Consider the following 16,661-nt stretch of genomic DNA (forward strand, 5'->3'; position numbering starts at 1 on the left):
GAAGTTATTTTAGCCCGCGTGACATGGCACCTGAATTATCCAGTTTGCTGGAAGGGAGGGAGAGCTTTGGAGCAAAGCCCAAATGCAGCCTCCCCCCCCCCCCGGGTAGAATAAAAACAGCTGCTGTGCCTGGCGGCCAAGGAGTGAGCGTTGTGGCTCTGGTGTAGGGGGGACCATGGAGATCTTCAGCATTCAGCAGTTGGTAAGTGATGGAGGGGTCGGGTGGGGGGCTGAGGGCAATCCAGGATGGGCTCTTCAGCTCAGAGATGGGCAAACGGCAGGCTTTTGTTTTTTTAATGAGAGCCTTGAGCTACACCAGCCACAGTTTGGTGCAAAACAGTCTGGTGCCAGGCATATGTACATTAAGAATTAAGGAACAGGGTGTCTCTGTGAGTGTTCTGCTCAGCCCAGGAATTTGTGACCAGGACCAGGACTGAGCTGGATTGTTGCAATTGTTGAGACAATTAGTTAGAAACCCTTGCAGACATCTAGAAATCTACTCAAAGGCTCCATTGTGCTTTCTTCCCACACCTGCCATAGACCTTACTTGGGTGGGAAGGTTCTCTGATCCAGGACTGCTCCAGATTGCGGGGGGGGGGGCAGGGGAGTCACACTCCAAGTGTCATGCGGTGTGGGTTGGGGCGGCCAGTTATGCATTGCCCCACAAAGAAGACAAAAGGGCCAGCAGTTTGCATAACATTTCCATATGGTCATTGGGTTGTATAGATGCAAATTTAGAATGGCTGTCATTTCAATAGGAATGCAGTACAACAGAGCAGGACCGGCCAGCAGGTGATGTGGCTGTGGCTGCTCTTCTACCTGCAGGACTCCCTTCTCATAGTGCTTCTCTTTAAAGCAGACCTGGACTGGGTTGTCCTCAAAGGACCAATTCAACTGCCCTCTGGAAAGTTGGTCAGGTGCCCATCCTAGGTGTGATAGGCAACACGTAGACCAATAAATGGTAAAGGCACTAATTCTTTAAACGCAACAAACATAACATGAGACCAAAATCTACACTCTTGCAAATATGATACATCACACAAAGTCTCTGAAAGTATTGTAAGTTTTTAAGTAGCCAGCAAGACAATATTCATCTGTCAATAAATAAATCAGTCTTGAGATGCATGTAGATACACGTGGAGTGGTGCCAAGGTGGTAGTGTGAAGGACAGGACAGTGATCCGGATAATAACACTGTTTAGGGTTAATTGTTAGTAACATCCTAGGTGTAAGCCTACAAGACCCAGGCAGAGGCGGGTTTAGGGGAGTGTGGCTGGTTCACCTGCGCTGGGTCCAAGCCAAGAGGGCACTGCAACAATGACTTACAAAGGAAGATGAGAAGTGAAAACGGCGTCACAAAGGGCAATGCTGAAATCTGAAAGCCCAAAGTCTGCCACTGACCCAGGGGGAAAGAGGAGCTGGAAGTGGGGGGTGAAGGGAGGTTGTGCCAGCAAAAGTTAGAGGCTCCCTCCTCGTTAACCCCACAATCCTGTACATCTCTACGCAGAAGTAACTTGCATTGGTTTCAGCAAGGCTTACTCCCAGGTAAGTTGGTCTAAGACTGCAGCCCTAAGGGTGTGTGGATGGCTTGCCATTTAAGGGTGCTGGTCATGGCAGCAGCAGAATTTCTAGAACAAAAATACCTCTAACTAGGATATATCAGCAGTTTCTTCTAAAGGGCCCCATATCATTTAGAATTTTTTTCTTTTCAAGCTATGCTGTCCTCATTTTTACATGTTCTCAGTATATTGAGCTTAGCTCCATCCAAAAGAGAACTTCATCTTCCAGGAGTAAACTTTTGGGTATTCTCTTGATTTATCCAATAATCCAGCATCAGTATACTTTTACAATGTTGGCAGAATCCACCCTCCCACTCTTCTCTCCTTGCACCCAAACCATCATTCTTGGCTGTGGCATCTGAATTTTTTTGGATTCATTCCTGGTGTCTTGGGGAAATGCCTTTTAGTAGGAAAGATGTGGATCATGGCAGCCCACCTGGCCGCTGCAGAGGCAGGCGGATTGGGGCCTGGTTTCACGACCGAGGACAGGATGCACCAGCCCTTGTCCATGGGAGTGCATCAAACCAAGGAACAGCTGTAGCTCCATGGTAGCCCACCTGAAGGCTCTAGGGTCAATGCCTCATATCTCCAGGTAGGGCGGAGAAAGTCTCTTGTATGAAACAACAATAATTAAATTTGCTGTCAAGGGACGGGTCGTGGCTCAGTGGTGGAGCCTTGCATGCAGAAGGTCCCTAGTTCAATCTCCAATGGAATCTCCTGGGAGAGAACCTGCTTGAACCCCCCCCCCCCTCAATGCTGCTGCCAGTCAGTGCAGGCAATAGTGAGTTAGATGGATTGGTAGAAGGCAGCTGAGGCAGTGGACGAACTCCTTCAACTGCCTTATATGTGCACACGGGAAGGATGTCACAAACAAGCCTGCTAGGCCTCCCCTGGGCGTGAGCATTGCCTGGCGCTGCAGCTGGTGTCTTATTTTGGCTGCTGTGTCCAGCTGAAGCTCTGCTTGCTGCCTCATGGAGGTCACACAAGACCTCTGGGTGTCCTCTTCCCTGGAGGCCTAAGAAGGAAGGGAGCCGCTGACACCCTGCTGGGGTGACTGAAACTGGGGAGAAAACATGCTTGGCCTGTGACAGCAGCAAGGCCTAGAAGCTATCACATTACTCTAGCAATGTTATGCTCAGGTGCTGCGCAGCCGGGGGGGGGGGGCTGCCTCAGGTGGCACATGTTGAAACGCTATTTAAGGGTGTGTGTGTGTTTTCTAACCTGTTGGCTGCCTTCATTATTTCTGGGGTCCTCCAGGCCAAGCTTAGGGGGGTCCTCCGAAAGTGGGCTGGGGGGAATCAAGAAAGGCAACAGCAGAGCCTTAAAGGTGCAGCAAGACTTTTTAGTGTTGACCCCAGCAGAAGTTGGGGGGGCACCCTTTGGATTCCATCCCAGGCAACCAAATGTGTTTGTAATATATATTTTGGAAAGGAAGCATAATGGAGTCTTTAAAAGAGGAATGGACTAATTCCTGGAGGATGAGGCTATCAGTGGGTACTAGTGATGGCAGAAGAACATTGCAAGCGAGGAGAGTTTATTCAACAATTAATCTGCTGCATTTATAGCCCAACTCCACACCCACACACCCCAGAGCCCCAGGTGGCACACATGGTTCTCCCTGCTCCTTGTTTAATACCCTGCAAGGTAGGTGAGGCTGAGAGGCTGTGACTGGCCCCGGGGTCACCCAGTGAGCTTTGTGACTGAAGTTAAGCCCTGGCCTCCCAGGACTTGGTCCCATTCCACCCCACCCTTCTGGCTCTCTTCTGCTTCGCAGAGTCCTGGACACCCAGTGCTTCTTGCTAGTTTCCCCTTGGGCTTCCTAAAGGCATCTGGGTGGCCACAGGGAGAACAGAATGCTGGACTAGAAGGGCTCTTAGGTTAGAAAGGCAGAAATAAAGGAGTGTTTGGGTTTTCTGCCTCGCTGCCAACATGTCTCCTGTTGTCTCTGTATGGACATCTCAAGCAGCGCGTTTTCCTTTGGCCAGGGAGAGCGTGAGGCTGGGTGTAGGCAGACCATGCTGAGCTACAAGCAGTCAGGAAACGATCACCCTCTTGAAATGAATGGGACGGGCATGAGAGCCTGGGTGTTCATCGGAATGAAGTTTGCCCAGCGGCTGTTCCCAGTGACCTGCTAGTGCCTGGGGATTTTCCACCCTGGAGACGTCCTGCCTCAGGCGCCCAAATGTCTAGTCGGCCCTGTTGTGGACAATGCTGACTTTGCCCTTGTGGGAGGAGGGAGCATTCGCTGCACGTGATGTGTGTTCCTGAGCCAGGAGCTGCTGCTTATATATATACATATCTATATAAATAGAAGTTCCTTCATCAGGGCCAGGAGGAGCAGGCGTCAGGGAGGGCAGTGCGGGGGGGGGGGAGAGAATGTTGCAAGTTGGCCCTGGGACTGGGCACTTGGCGGGAGAGCAAGGTGGATCAGCAACTTGCGGAAACAGACAAACTTGGCTGAGGGAACAAATGACCGTAGGCAGGGTCAACACTAAGAGCAGAGCTTAAGAGCAGATCAAGAACTTCAATGGGCGTTCTGGGACCAGGCAGGCTGCTGTGGATTCTAATGCAACTGAGGCGGACTGTGCACCTTTGCTGCATTTGTGAGACAACCTCCTTAAGTTATTTTGTACACCTGCAAAACTTGGAGCTCTCCCTCTCCCTCCCACCTTGTTTCCCTCCCTCCTGCCCTGCCCTGGTCCATTTTATGAATTCATTACTGTCTTTATATCACCTCTTTCCAACAAGGAGATCAAGGCGGTGGACCCAGTGAGTTTCACAGCTGAGTGTAGGATTTGAACCCTGGTCTCCCAGGTCCCCGTGCAACCCTCTAACCACGGTACCACAGAGGCTACAATCCCAGCAGCACAATAAACTGCCTTATAGTGAGTGAGCTCAGTGATGTCAATGCTTTCAGGCAGCAGGTTTCCAGAGTTTCAGGCAGGAGACATTCCCAGCCCTACCTGGTGATGCTGGGGGTCGAACCTGGCACCTTCTGCATGCAAAGAGATGCTCTACAGCTGAGCTATTGACACCCACCACCAGAATTTGCGGCCAGAAGGAGGGATATAGACACTTTGCTGGAAGAGAGATAGGGGCCCAAGACAGTCCTCATGCTCCTGTCTTTTTCCCTCACCGCCAGGTAAGTGGCGAACGACATGACGGGAAAGGGAGAGGTTTTGAAGTGCTGGCAAGAAGTGCGGCCAGGGAGCCAGAGAGATGGCGGTCAGGCCCGGCAGGTGTGTGGGAAGCAGTCAGCAAGGAAAGGCAGAAGGCAGAAGATACAAAGAAGAAAAAGGTGGGTGAGAAGTTCCACCTTGTCCATGGGGGGTGGGGGTGGGCAGGGGCCTGTCTCCTCCGCAGCCACAAGGGGGCAATAGTGCACAAGAAGGCTCTTGTCTGACAAGCCAGCTGGCCACCTGCTCCTCTTACTCCCCCAGCAGTCAACCTGCTAAACAGACACCGCAAAGGTGTGCACCTGGGATATCTTCCCGCAGCTGAGCCAGAGGCTGACCTGTGTTCCCAAGGCATCACATGGCACTTGAAAGACCAAAGGTGCTTCCAGACATGGATGATTTAGCAGCAGCAAATTCAGGCAGTTCTGCTTGAAGCTGGAATTGGAGCTTCCAGGTTTCTAACTCAATGTAGTCAACTGGGCAGGTCCACCCCACTTTCCCCCAGATGTGGGGAGGGGAAGATGCCTTGGGACTATTGTATGTGGGGAAAGGGCTAAATACTCCCTGTACTGTATTCTCTGAATGTGATCACACACACCCTGCTTCCTATAGCAGTTTGGAGTATGTGTGTAAACAGATGTAAAGGCAATGATATTTGGGAAGGAGAGAGTGAAAGTGATAGAGCTGATTGCTACAAAAGAGAGGCAGGCCACAGAAAAGGAAGTGGCTAGAGCACATTCTAGAGAATGGTTGAGCAATCTATATGAATACGGATCTGATATAGCAATGCAGTGGATCGTCTACACCAGTGTTTCTGAAACATGGGTCTCCAGCTGTTGTTGGACTACAACTCCCATCATCCCTAGCTAGCAGGGCCAGTGGTCAAGGATGATGGGAGTTGTAGTCCAACAACAGCTGGAGACCCAAGGTTAAGAAAAACTGGTCTACCCTTTGGGAGACTATGGTCCGGACGCTCTGCTTCTGTTAAATGCCACTGAAGACTGAATCCTCTTTATGCTTTGATCTCTTAGCCCTTCAAGGGCCACAAGATTCTCTTGGCTTTGTTGCACTTATTGATTGATTGAATTTATATTCCGTATTTCCTCCTAAAGAAGCTCAGGGCAGCAAACACATTCATAACAAAACATTTTTTTCAAGAAAGCAACAGACAACTGGGAGCCTGAAAGGGCACTCCTGATGACTCCTAGGCAAGGAGGGCTTGTGTTCGGCACCTTTTATATTTGGCACGGATTGTAGCTCTCTCTCTCTGGGTCTGGTTCTACTCAGGAGCTCTCAGTCGGAGCCTCTGCATGGAGCCGGGTCCTGCCCAAAAGCAGTTGCAGCTGTCCCCTGTCAAGGTGATACCAGGTGGGTGGCTGCACCCAAAGTGGCCCACTGGGCAGGTTGAGGGATGTCAGCATCCTGCCCAGTGGCTGGATCCCATTCTCCACTCCTGGTTTACTATGAAGCAATGTGGGGCAGCCTCCTGAGGTAGAATACAGTGAGCACCATGAGGGGTGGCAGGATAATTTGAGCTGTGGCAGACAAGCAAACGCCTCCCTGCTGAAAAGCAACCCTGCCCAAACCCCACTGAAATGAATGGAAGCTTTGCAAGGGGGCGCTGCAAAGCCTCTCCCACTGGCCTCCCCTCCCCCACTGCGGCCGGTTGCCCACACATCTCATTCCCCCCCCCCCATCTCCTTTCCAGCTTGAGACACTCAGCAATTCCAGGCTGAAGCTAGACAGCCTGCAGGACTTGGAGGCTATTGTCAAGCTTCGCAAGAATAAGAAGAGGTTGAAGCAAGTGATCCGCCCCAAAGAACGGGAGCCAGAAGTGATTGTGAGTCTCCACAGGCCTTGCTAGAAGACTGTGTGCTGCAGCACAGGTGTAGCCTTGACACACTGCTTTAGAGGGAGGGGGTTCGGGGTTGTGCTTCCCCTGCAAGAGGAGGTTTGTGGCTTGGACCTAGCTTTGCAAGCATTCATCCCCCTTGGTGTGCCACCAATTGCATCTCTTCTCAGAAAAACCTGGTCTTGTCACACGTATCCATGCTTGGATAGCATCCCAGATAGACTGCCTGTGATCAGCACTTGCGAGCTACTATGGTGTCCAGGTTACCAACTGGGTCCCATCACAAAACAGCTTCCAATTTATTTTTGGGTGCAATTCAAAGTGCTGCCCCCTTGCAAGCCCTAAATTAATTAGGGGCTGGTGCATCTCTCATATGAACTTATTCAACATACCGAGATCTGCTTTAGAGGTCCCCTTTATAGGGCTGGGACAAGACATTTTGCTACCTGAGGCAAAGGACAAGATGGTGCCATCCCATTCCACACCTGGAATTCAAACTTCACCTTCCACAGCACCAGCGGGACAGTGTCTTCTGCTGCATCCCTGGGAGCAGAGGCTGGCTTAAGGGTCCCCAGGGGAATGGCGGGAGGTGGATGCTCTGCCCACCAGCATTGGCACCTGAAGCAGATGCCTCCCTCTGCCTAATGGCTGGGTTGTCCCTGCCCATCCACCTTCAGGGCTGCAGACTTTGCAATGGGACAGCCACATTGTTATCTCTGAGGCACCAACTAAACCTTTCTTTTTATTAGTTAAATTATTATTAGTAGAATTATTAGTAGTACAATTATTTAAGCAGAATTTGTACATTGTTCAATTTAAAAAACCCTATTATTATTATTATTATTATTATTATTATTATTATTAGTAGTAGTAGTAGTAGTAATAGCAGTAGTATTGTGTAGTTTTGGGGTGGGGTGAAGGTGGACAAGGCAGACTGAGCGTCCCCTCTCTTCAAAAGGCACCTTGTGGAAAAGGAGAGTTTGACTCCTATCACTTTCCTCTGTAGACAGAGCCTGTGGGTCCAGGGCAGTTTCTTCAAGCGGCACTGGAGAACCGGCTTCCTGTGATCGAGAAATACCTGGCAGACGGAGGGGACCCCAACGCTCATGACAAGGTAAAGGGGGTGCCAAGAAATGCAAGCCTCATGCTTCCATCTGGCATTTGCCTAATGATGAAATAGGGAAAGGGGGATGGGGGTCAGTCCAGGGAACCCAGGCAAAGGCAAGGGTGGCAGCTGGGGTGGAGGTTATTAGCAAAGGAAGGGGGAGAGAGGCAAATTTGCCCAGGAGCACCTCCCCTTTTATTCAGCCTTAAAGGGCGCAATCCCCTGGGACGTTCTCTTGCACAGCCCCACTGAAAGGAACCAACCTGATATTGCGCAACTCTCACTCACTCTGCAGGAGATCTTCTCTGGGGAGTGTGGTTGTTTTAGATCCTTTCACTTGTCCAAAACTCAGCAGCTTTCATCACAGCTGCAGCATCAGGGGCTCTCACAGCATTCGCTGGAATCAGGCCCCCTAACCATCACCCTGGTCAGGTCTCTCTGCCTCCCCAAATTGCACCAGGATTCTCTCCACTAGAGGCAGCTGCCTTGGTTTTATTTGGTTGGACTGAATGGTCTTATGGGGAACCCCCTTTAGACACTCAGTTATGAAACACACAATTAGCATTTCCCTTCTTCGTCCCCCGTCTGCATTATAAGCGCTTCCACATTCCTGGTGCATTAGACCAAATAGCAGCAAAAAAACCAGTTTTCCAGCTCTGATGATAAAAAACAAAAAGATCCAGCGTATGCAGCTTTGACTTAAATCACTATGGCACTACTGAGGCTCCCGGAATAAAATTGAGTTTGCTTTTCCTCCTGCCCTGATGCAAAAGCACAGTTACTTTGGAATAGCCTCATTTTGTTGTAGAAGAGGATAATATATTTTACAGTAAAAATAACAACATGAGCATCTGCTCAGGCTTCCACCCCGACTATAAAAAATAAGCTGAAAGGAAGGATGTTGCTGCGGTGATCAGCGTCAGTTCTGGAGGGGCCTGGGGCACCCCTGCCAGCTCAGGTCACTTATTCCATCAGCCGCCATTCTCTGGGATGGTCATTAGAGTGCCCCCCCCATGCCAACAACCCCAAGATCCAGCCACAGATGCACCACTGTGTGCTCTCACGCACGCAGCTGCCTCACTAAAGCCATCTTAGTTGATTCACTGCATGAGTTTGAGTTGATTACATCTGTCTAAATTTGCATCAATGGAAAACAATCATTCCCAAAGGATGGTTTTTAAATTCCAGATGTTTTGTGCCAGGCATCACCTCAGAAGTGCGGTTCTTGCTTCTCTCTCACGCGATGAACGGTTGCTAAGATGGGCCTTTGCTATCTGCAGTTTTAATAGGTGCTTGTATCAGAAATACACATCCACAAGAGTGCAAGAGGAGCGAGGCTGCAAGATCAGGCACCAGCAGCATCCTGTTGTCTTAGTGGCCAAGCCAGGTGTCCCTCTGCTTGCGATGGCCAGCAGTCGCCATTCAGAGCCTCTCAGCAGGGGAGAGAGAGAGAGAGAGAGAGAGAGAGAGAGAGAGAGAGAGAGAGAGAGAGAGAGAGACTAGCCCTTGTGGCCAGCAGCCAAGGAGAGCCTCCTCCTCCTCGAATTTGTCCAATCCTCTTTTAAAACCAGCCAAGTTGGTGGCTATCACTACATCTTGTGGGACAGATTCCATTGTTTAACATCTGTGTGAAGAGCCTGCTGCTAGATCAGGCCAGTGGCCCATCTAGTCCAGCATCCTGTTCTCACAGGGGCCAACCAAATGTCTGTGGGAAACCCGCAAGCAGGATGTGAGCACAAGAGCCCCCTCTTCCCCACATGGAGACAGTTGCTCAGCAACTTTTTAAGCTGCATTGCCCCAGAAGCAGACAACCCCCTGGTGGAAATAAAACTTCCCCTTTGGTGTTCCCCAGCTTCATTCACTAGAAGACGCCTGCTTATTGGGAGAAAAGCAATGACAAACCTAGACAGCATCTTAAAAAGCAGAGACATCACCTTGCCAACAAAGGTCCGTATAGTTAAAGCTATGGTTTTCCCAGTAGTAATGTACGGAAGTGAGAGCTGGACCATCAAGAAGGCTGATCGCCGAAGAATTGATGCTTTTGAATTATGGTGCTGGAGGAGACTCTTGAGAGTCCCATGGACTGCAAGAAGATCAAACCTATCCATTCTCAAGGAAATCAGCCCTGAGTGCTCACTGGAAGGACAGATCCTGAAGTTGAGGCTCCAGTACTTTGGCCACCTCATGAGAAGAGAAGACTCCCTAGAAAAGACACTGATGTTGGGAAAGATGGAGGGCACAAGGAGAAGGGGACGACAGAGGATGAGATGGTTGGACAGTGTTCTCGAAGCTACTAACATGAGTTTGGCCAAACTGCGAGAGGCAGTGAAGGATAGGCGTGCCTGGCGTGCTCTGGTCCATGGGGTCACGAAGAGTCGGACACGACTGAACGACTGAACAACAACAACAACAAAGCTTCATTCACTATGAACCCCAAGATTTTGGGTCCCCTCCAAACGGGTGCTGAACTTTTGTAGTCATTTTATGGGGTTTTGTAGCACGAACCCCACATTTTGTTGCCCCCCCAACTGAGTAATCGGGTGACACCTGGCATGAGAGCAGTACATGTGAAAAGGATCTAGGAGTCTTGGTAGACCACAAACTTGACATGAGTCAACAGTGTGATGCAGCAGCTAAAAAAGCCAATGCAGTTCTGGCCTGCATCAATAGGAGTATAGCATCTAGATCAAGGGAAGTAATAGTACCACTGTATTCCGCTCTGGTCAGACCTCACCTGGAGTACTGTGTCCAGTTCTGGGCACCACAGTTCAAGAAGGATACTGACAAGCTGGAACGTGTCCAGAAGAGGGCAACCAAAATGGTCAAAGGCCTGGAAACGATGCCTTATGAGGAACGGCTTAGGAAGCTGGGTATGTTTAGCCTGGAGAAGAGAAGGTTAAGCCATGTTCAAATATATAAAAGGATGTCATATAGAGGAGGGTGAAAGGTTGTTTTCTGCTGCTCCAGAGAAGCGGACACGGGGCAATGGATTCAAACTACAAGATAGAAGATTCCACCTAAACATTAGGAAGAACTTCCTGATAGTGAGAGCTGTTCGGCAGTGGAATTTGCTGCCAAGGAGTGTGGTGGAGTCTCCTTCTTTGGAGGTCTTTAAGCAGAGGCTTGACAGCCATCTGTCAGGAATGCTTTGATGGTGTTTCCTGCTTGGCAGGGGGTTGGATTGGATGGCCCTTGTGGTCTCTTCCAACTTTATGATTCTATGATTCTATGGTGCCCTCCAGTGCTGGCTATGGCTGATGGAAGTTGTAATTGAAACCATTACACTAGGCACTAGGCTGGCAAAGGCTATCGTAGAGTAATGTGCAATTCTGCACTAGGGAGGTGAACCCCTGCCCCAGGATATGCTGTTTTGGTTTGATGGGCTGTGCCAAGTGTCCATCATAGAGGACCCTTGGGTGGATGCAAAAGGGGTGGGCAGGCTTGCAGGGTGCTGGCCAGTCAAACCAAGGTGCTCCTTTGTGTTTCCTCCTGCAGTTCAGATGTACAGCCCTGCACCAGGCCTGCTTGCGGGGCCATGCAGAGATCGTGGACAAGCTGCTGGAAGCTGGGGCCAAGCTGGAGCCGAGAGACACGGTGAGCACCCAGGGATTCCTGGCACCTGCTGCTGGAAAAAAAACGGACCTATCAATCACTGCTTTAACTACACTCACTGTCTTAAAAATGCTAAAAAGCAGGAGCAAGCCAGGTTGGCTGTCGTCGGGGCCATGATTCCAGCCCAGAGGACAGGCATGCACTCTCCTGCCTTGCTGAAGCTCTAGCAGTTGCAGAGGGAGAGAGAGGCAGGGAGGGAGGGACCCTTTCCCAAAAGTAGGAAGGGTACACCCACCCCACCATTCTCTTGGCCAACCTGATGCCCTCCAGATGCTTTAGAGTACAGCTCCCAAGAGCCCCAGCCGGCACAGCTGCATGATGCTGAAGATGATGGGATTTGTAGTCTGGAACGTGGCAGGCGCCCGTTGGCGAAGGCTGCTTTATGCCCTCATCTTCCCCACCTCCCCGCTCCTGTGCAGCCAGACTTCCTTGTGCCCCAAACGATCTTCTCCCTATAATGAGTGGGCTCTGCTTTGACGCAGCTGGACGCGACCCCTGTGCTCTGGGCCTGTCGTGGGGGGCACCTGGAGATCCTCAAGCGCTTGATGGGCCGGGGAGCCAAGATCTCCACGCGGGACAAGGTGAGAAGCCTCAGCCAATGCCGCCTCCCCATCTCAGGGAGCGTTGCCTCCGTGACTGAGTCCCCGCTGGGACAATGGGGTGGGCTCTGAGGGATTCTCTTTCTCTGGCAGCTGTGGAGCACCCCCCTGCATGTGGCCGTCCGGACGGGGCACAGCGACTGCGCCGAGCACCTCATTGCCTGTGGGGCAAACATCAATGCTCAAGACAAGGTATGAGATGAAGGGGAGGGGTGGCCTCTGCCTCTGGGCCGTGGGGAGCAGCTGGGGTGGCCAAGCCCTCCTTGTGGCTCTGCCCAAAAGACTGCACTGCTTTTGGGAGGCGAGCTGGCAGCAGAGAAACCCTCCTGAGTTCTCCCCCTGCCGCCAGAGGATGCGAGGAGAGAGGGGCTGCTCAGGTTTCTTCGGTGTCTGGATGGCCACTGAGGACGGGGTGCTGGACCAGATGGGCCTTTGGCCTGATCCAGCAGCAGGGCTCTTCTGGTGGTCCCTCCTTCCAGGCACTTTGGGGTGTATCCTCAAGCACTTTCAGAAATGGCCCTCGCTCTTTGCTTTAGCAGAAGGAATTATGCAAAATAAAAGCAATTGCGCTTGTTTGCATTATATATGCAAGACACAGAATTTTTTTTATCTGACACACTCTGCACACAGCCCTCCTTTTACTGAGTTGGAGCTTTCACCCTTCTAGCCCAGGTCAGTTTGTTCATTGCCATTTTCCGTGGGTCCTTGAGACTTCCAGCAGGGCTTTTTCCTAGCCTGGGATCCTTCTGCATGCAAAGCAGCAGCTCTTCTGCCGAGCTAAGAATCTGCCCTTTAACTGGCCCTGGTGTGGAGGAGGCCATGCACACTTACTCTGCCCCCCCTGCCCAGGAAGGAGACACGCCCCTTCACGACGCAGTCAGGCTGGGACGCTTCAAGGCTGTGAAGACGCTGCTGATGTACGGGGCAAACCTGGCCATCCAGAATGAGGTGAGGGGTGGACAGCGGGGAGGTTCTACCACCCTTTCAGAATGGGCAACAAGCAAGGAAAACCCTTGGGCACCCGAGGCTTGTGCGGTGTGGGTCGGGTGGCACAGCTCTGTGGCACAAATGTACCATTCACTTTCTGCACCGCTCTAAGGCCTCATCTACTCTAGGCTCACTGAGTCTGTAAACTTGTGTCTGGGCTGTGTCACAGCAGGCTGCAGATGATAGCTTCAGGTGCTAAATGCTCCTGCATAAAAGGGCCCTTCACATAGAAAGGTAGCAGTTCAGGGCAAAGGTGAGTCTATAACCCTTCTCAACAACATGTAATTTCCCAATATAGAGGGCTTTTTTAATGAGTGTCCCTACCTACACTCAGAAACCCAGGCAGATTTACTGCCAGAGTGAGAACTAAGCTGATGCTCAACGAGGACTGGTAGAGTGGGCTGCTTGGGTGAGAAAAGCCCCCGTGGCTTGCCATCTGCAGCCAACTGTGGGCCTGTGCCATAGCCTGCCATCCCATCTGTCAAGAAGCCCAAACAGGGTGAGCCTGTAGTGTGGGGAGCATGGAAGCTGCAGCTTTCCAGGGTGCAGCCTACTACCCTGTGGTCAGTCCTGCCACAACACCTGGCGTGTCTCAGGCTCCCCACCCCTAACAGAGAGATTGGAAGGCTTCTTTCTGCCTCTTCCTGGCCTTCCAGCTTGAGGCAGGAAGCGGAGAGGCGGGCAAAGCTGTCTGATGCCATTTTTTTGTTCTGGCAGGAGGCAGTAACTCCAGTGGACCTGGTGAAAGACTGGCAGATGGGCATCCGAGAGACACTGCAGGCCTGTGCCAACCGGCAGCGAGGCCCCCTCAGGAGCTGCTGAGAGTGGGGGATCTTGGGTGGTGGGGTGCTGGCTCTGTGAGCTGGCATTCCACCCTACCACTCCACCGGCTGGGGACCAACTCACTCCCCTTGCCCTTCAGCAGATATGCCCCCACCCCGTTACGACTGTGGTGCCAGCGAGGCACCAGGTACTTATTTGGTACCCTCAGGCTGAGAGGTTGTCCCCGAGGCCTTCCTGTTTTGTCTCAAAAGGCTTTGAGGGTCAGTTTTCTGCTCCTAGGAGTGGGGCTGGGAGCCAGCCATGCTGGGCCTGTCCCACACTTGCTCTTCCTAGTGGAGCCCACAAACTCCCTCCCTCTTGTGGCTCTCTGTAGAGGCTGTCACCCAAGGAGAAACTAAGGCACAAGAGATGGCACTTGGAAACCTTGTGGCTGTGATGGGGGGCATGTGTGGGAATGACGGTCTTCCTTTGGAAACAGGAAAATCTGCTGTCCTCTGGCCAGCAAAAAGGGTAGAGGAAAAGAAAGGCTTTTATTACAGGGAGCTGGGTAGATGCACAGCCCCTTTGGGAATTCCCAAAGCAGCTCTATCAGGAAGGGCAAGCAGGAGGTGAGGGGAATGCTGCAGCCGTGGTCCTGCTGCACAGGAACACCCAGGAGGTGGGCTGCAGGGCTATCCCCCCCCCCACCCGCCAGACATTAGGCAAAGGACAGGATGGCACACCAGCCTCATTCTGCTCCTAGAAGCTGGTTGTTAATGGCAGCCGGCTCTCACTTCAGTGCAGGTGCTGGGCAGCACGCAAGCTTAGAGGGTGCAGGGCAGGCCATGCGGCACACAGCTTTTTCTCCCAATGCTCCACTGCTCCGCCTGGGCCTGTTCCAGGGAATTAGCAGCAGCAATGGGCAAGCAGCGCAGCGCACTGAACTCACCTGCTGGAGCAGCCAGCCAGGGCGCTCGCAGGTGAAGGTGTGTTGAGGCATTGGGAGGAGACAAAGTAGCCAGCCAGCCAGCCCACACCACCAGCCAGCAAGCATTGTCACGGGGAGCTCAGGAGGAAAGTCTGGGGAGGGCAGGAGCTGCCACTCTTGTACTGCACCCCCTCCCCATCTACTGCCTAGACAGCCTCCTCACTCTGCCGCAGGATAGGGGGACAGAGAACTTGTGATGGCTGCCCTTCCCCAGCGCCTTTCACTTCTTTAACAGTCTTTAACAGTTCTGTCGGGGCTGAGAGTCCAAGGAGGCCTTGGAGGAAAAGGCAGACAGCTTCTGCTTTTCACAGATCCTGGAGGCCAGCTCTGGAGCTTAGTTGCAGCCCTCCCTGGTTCAATGGTGAGGACTGGAAGCAAGTTCCCTGTAGACTGGGGAGCCATGCCTGAGACACTTAAGCCACGGCTGGTTATGAGCCATACCTTTGCCGCCTCCAAAAGCAGAAACAAGGATCCTCTCTCAGCTGCCTTCATTTCCCCTTCGAGGCATGAGGGAAGCACCCCAGCTCTTTCCTGTCAAGCATCACTGTGCCTGTTCCCTTGTGAGACACCCTGGGGTGGGGCTTTGCACATGCCACAAGGGCATAACCTCTTTGCTCCCAGCCCTTAAAAGGTGCCAGCGACTGCCTCCTCTTTGCCATTCCCAGCCACTGCTGTGGTGCCACATGCCTCCGGGCATGGCCCTCTCATTCCTTGTCTGTTGGAGAAGCAGGATCTTGGCACTGCTGGTTCAGGCCATGACCCCCCCAACCAAAACATGATCCTCAAAGGATTTATTCTCTGATGCAAAATGGATCTCAAGTGCTGCAGGTTCCACAAAGTTTGCACACTGCTGGCACAGCTGTTCTTGGCATCACCCCCTTACTGTTGTTGTTTCTGGAGTGTGCAGCAGCTCCTTGACTCTGTCTGCTAACTGACCTTCACCGTGGAACTGGGTTTCATGTTCTGTAAACCTGACATACATACCTGTTGATGGATTTTTTCCAAGGTAATCAGTGAAAGAGCCCCAGAGCCAGGATAGGCATTGCCCTTCAGTGCCTGGTTACCACAATGGTCTACCTTCTTGACCTTGCTGTCTGGTACATGGGTCACACTGGACTCTGGAGAATGAACTTTGAATACATGTCTATGCCCCTTCCGTGGGATGCGGATGGCGCTGTGGTCTAAACCACAGAGCCTAGGGCTTGCCGATTGGAAGGTCGGCAGTTCGAATCCCCGCAACTGGGTGAGCTCCTGTTGCTCGGTCCCTGCTCCTGCCAACCTAGCAGTTCTAAAGCGTGAAGTGCAAGTAAATAAATAGATACTGCTCCAGCGGGAAGGTAAACGGCGTTTCCGTGCGCTGCTCTGGTTCGCCAGAAGCGGCTTAGTCATGCTGGACACGTGACCCGGAAGCTGTATGTGGACAAATGTTGGCTCCCTCGGCCTATAGAGCGAGATGAGCGCGCAACCCCAGAGTCGTCCACGACTGGACCTAATGGTCAGGGGTCCCTTCACCTTTATGCCCCTTCCATTGAATGGATCTTTGCAAACCAATGTGAGGTCTCAATTCTTCAAGCTGATCTTGAATCTAAATGTGTCTAAAACAATGTTCTAGCCTCCACTTTTTGGGGGGAAATTTCTGACAAATTCAAGCAGCTCTGGACAAGCAGCATTTGGCCATCTGGAGGATGGGCTCTCTTCGCCAATCGGGTGGTGGAACTTTCTCAAAGGCTGTTGACCTTGACATTTCTGGCCCTTCACTCCGTGAGAAGACAGCCCTCCTCTCCCCCACAGCTGGCATGTCAAACAAGGCCCTGCTTAAGGGACTGCGTGGGGCTGACCATGGATGGCTAAACCCCAGTCACCCAAAAGGCTTGTGTTTGTTTTTTTGAATATGAAACTGATGCGATTCTTTGAACAATAATAAATCATTGGAAGCCCTGGCTTTGTGCAGAGTTTTGTGTTTTAGGAAAGGGCTGCTCCCGAAATCCTTTCTCTCTCCAGTGCTCTGGCATCAACTCTTTC

The 16,661-nt window shown here is 51.8% G+C and overlaps 1 protein-coding gene across 3 annotated transcripts; it reads left to right on the forward strand.

Moving 5' to 3' along the window:
* The first annotated feature begins 94 nt into the window (after positions 1–94).
* Positions 95–15,850, forward strand: ANKRD23 (ankyrin repeat domain 23). 3 transcript variants are annotated; one of them, XM_033159012.1, is made up of 9 exons: positions 95–202; positions 4,701–4,856; positions 6,443–6,574; positions 7,593–7,700; positions 11,187–11,285; positions 11,786–11,884; positions 11,996–12,094; positions 12,752–12,850; positions 13,607–15,850. In XM_033159012.1, exons 1-9 carry the CDS (start codon positions 176–178, stop codon positions 13,709–13,711), a joined length of 924 nt encoding a protein of 307 aa, XP_033014903.1. In that variant the 5' UTR covers positions 95–175; the 3' UTR covers positions 13,712–15,850. The 3 variants fall into 3 exon arrangements, with proteins under 3 accessions (XP_033014903.1, XP_033014904.1, XP_033014905.1); XM_033159013.1 differs by lacking the exon at positions 11,996–12,094; XM_033159014.1 differs by lacking the exons at positions 12,752–12,850; positions 13,607–15,850 and adding an exon at positions 12,570–12,626.
* Positions 15,851–16,661: the final 811 nt, after the last annotated feature.

Source organism: Lacerta agilis, chromosome 8, assembly GCF_009819535.1.
Source record: "Lacerta agilis isolate rLacAgi1 chromosome 8, rLacAgi1.pri, whole genome shotgun sequence".
In the NCBI taxonomy this organism is placed as follows: Eukaryota; Metazoa; Chordata; class Lepidosauria; order Squamata; family Lacertidae; genus Lacerta; species Lacerta agilis.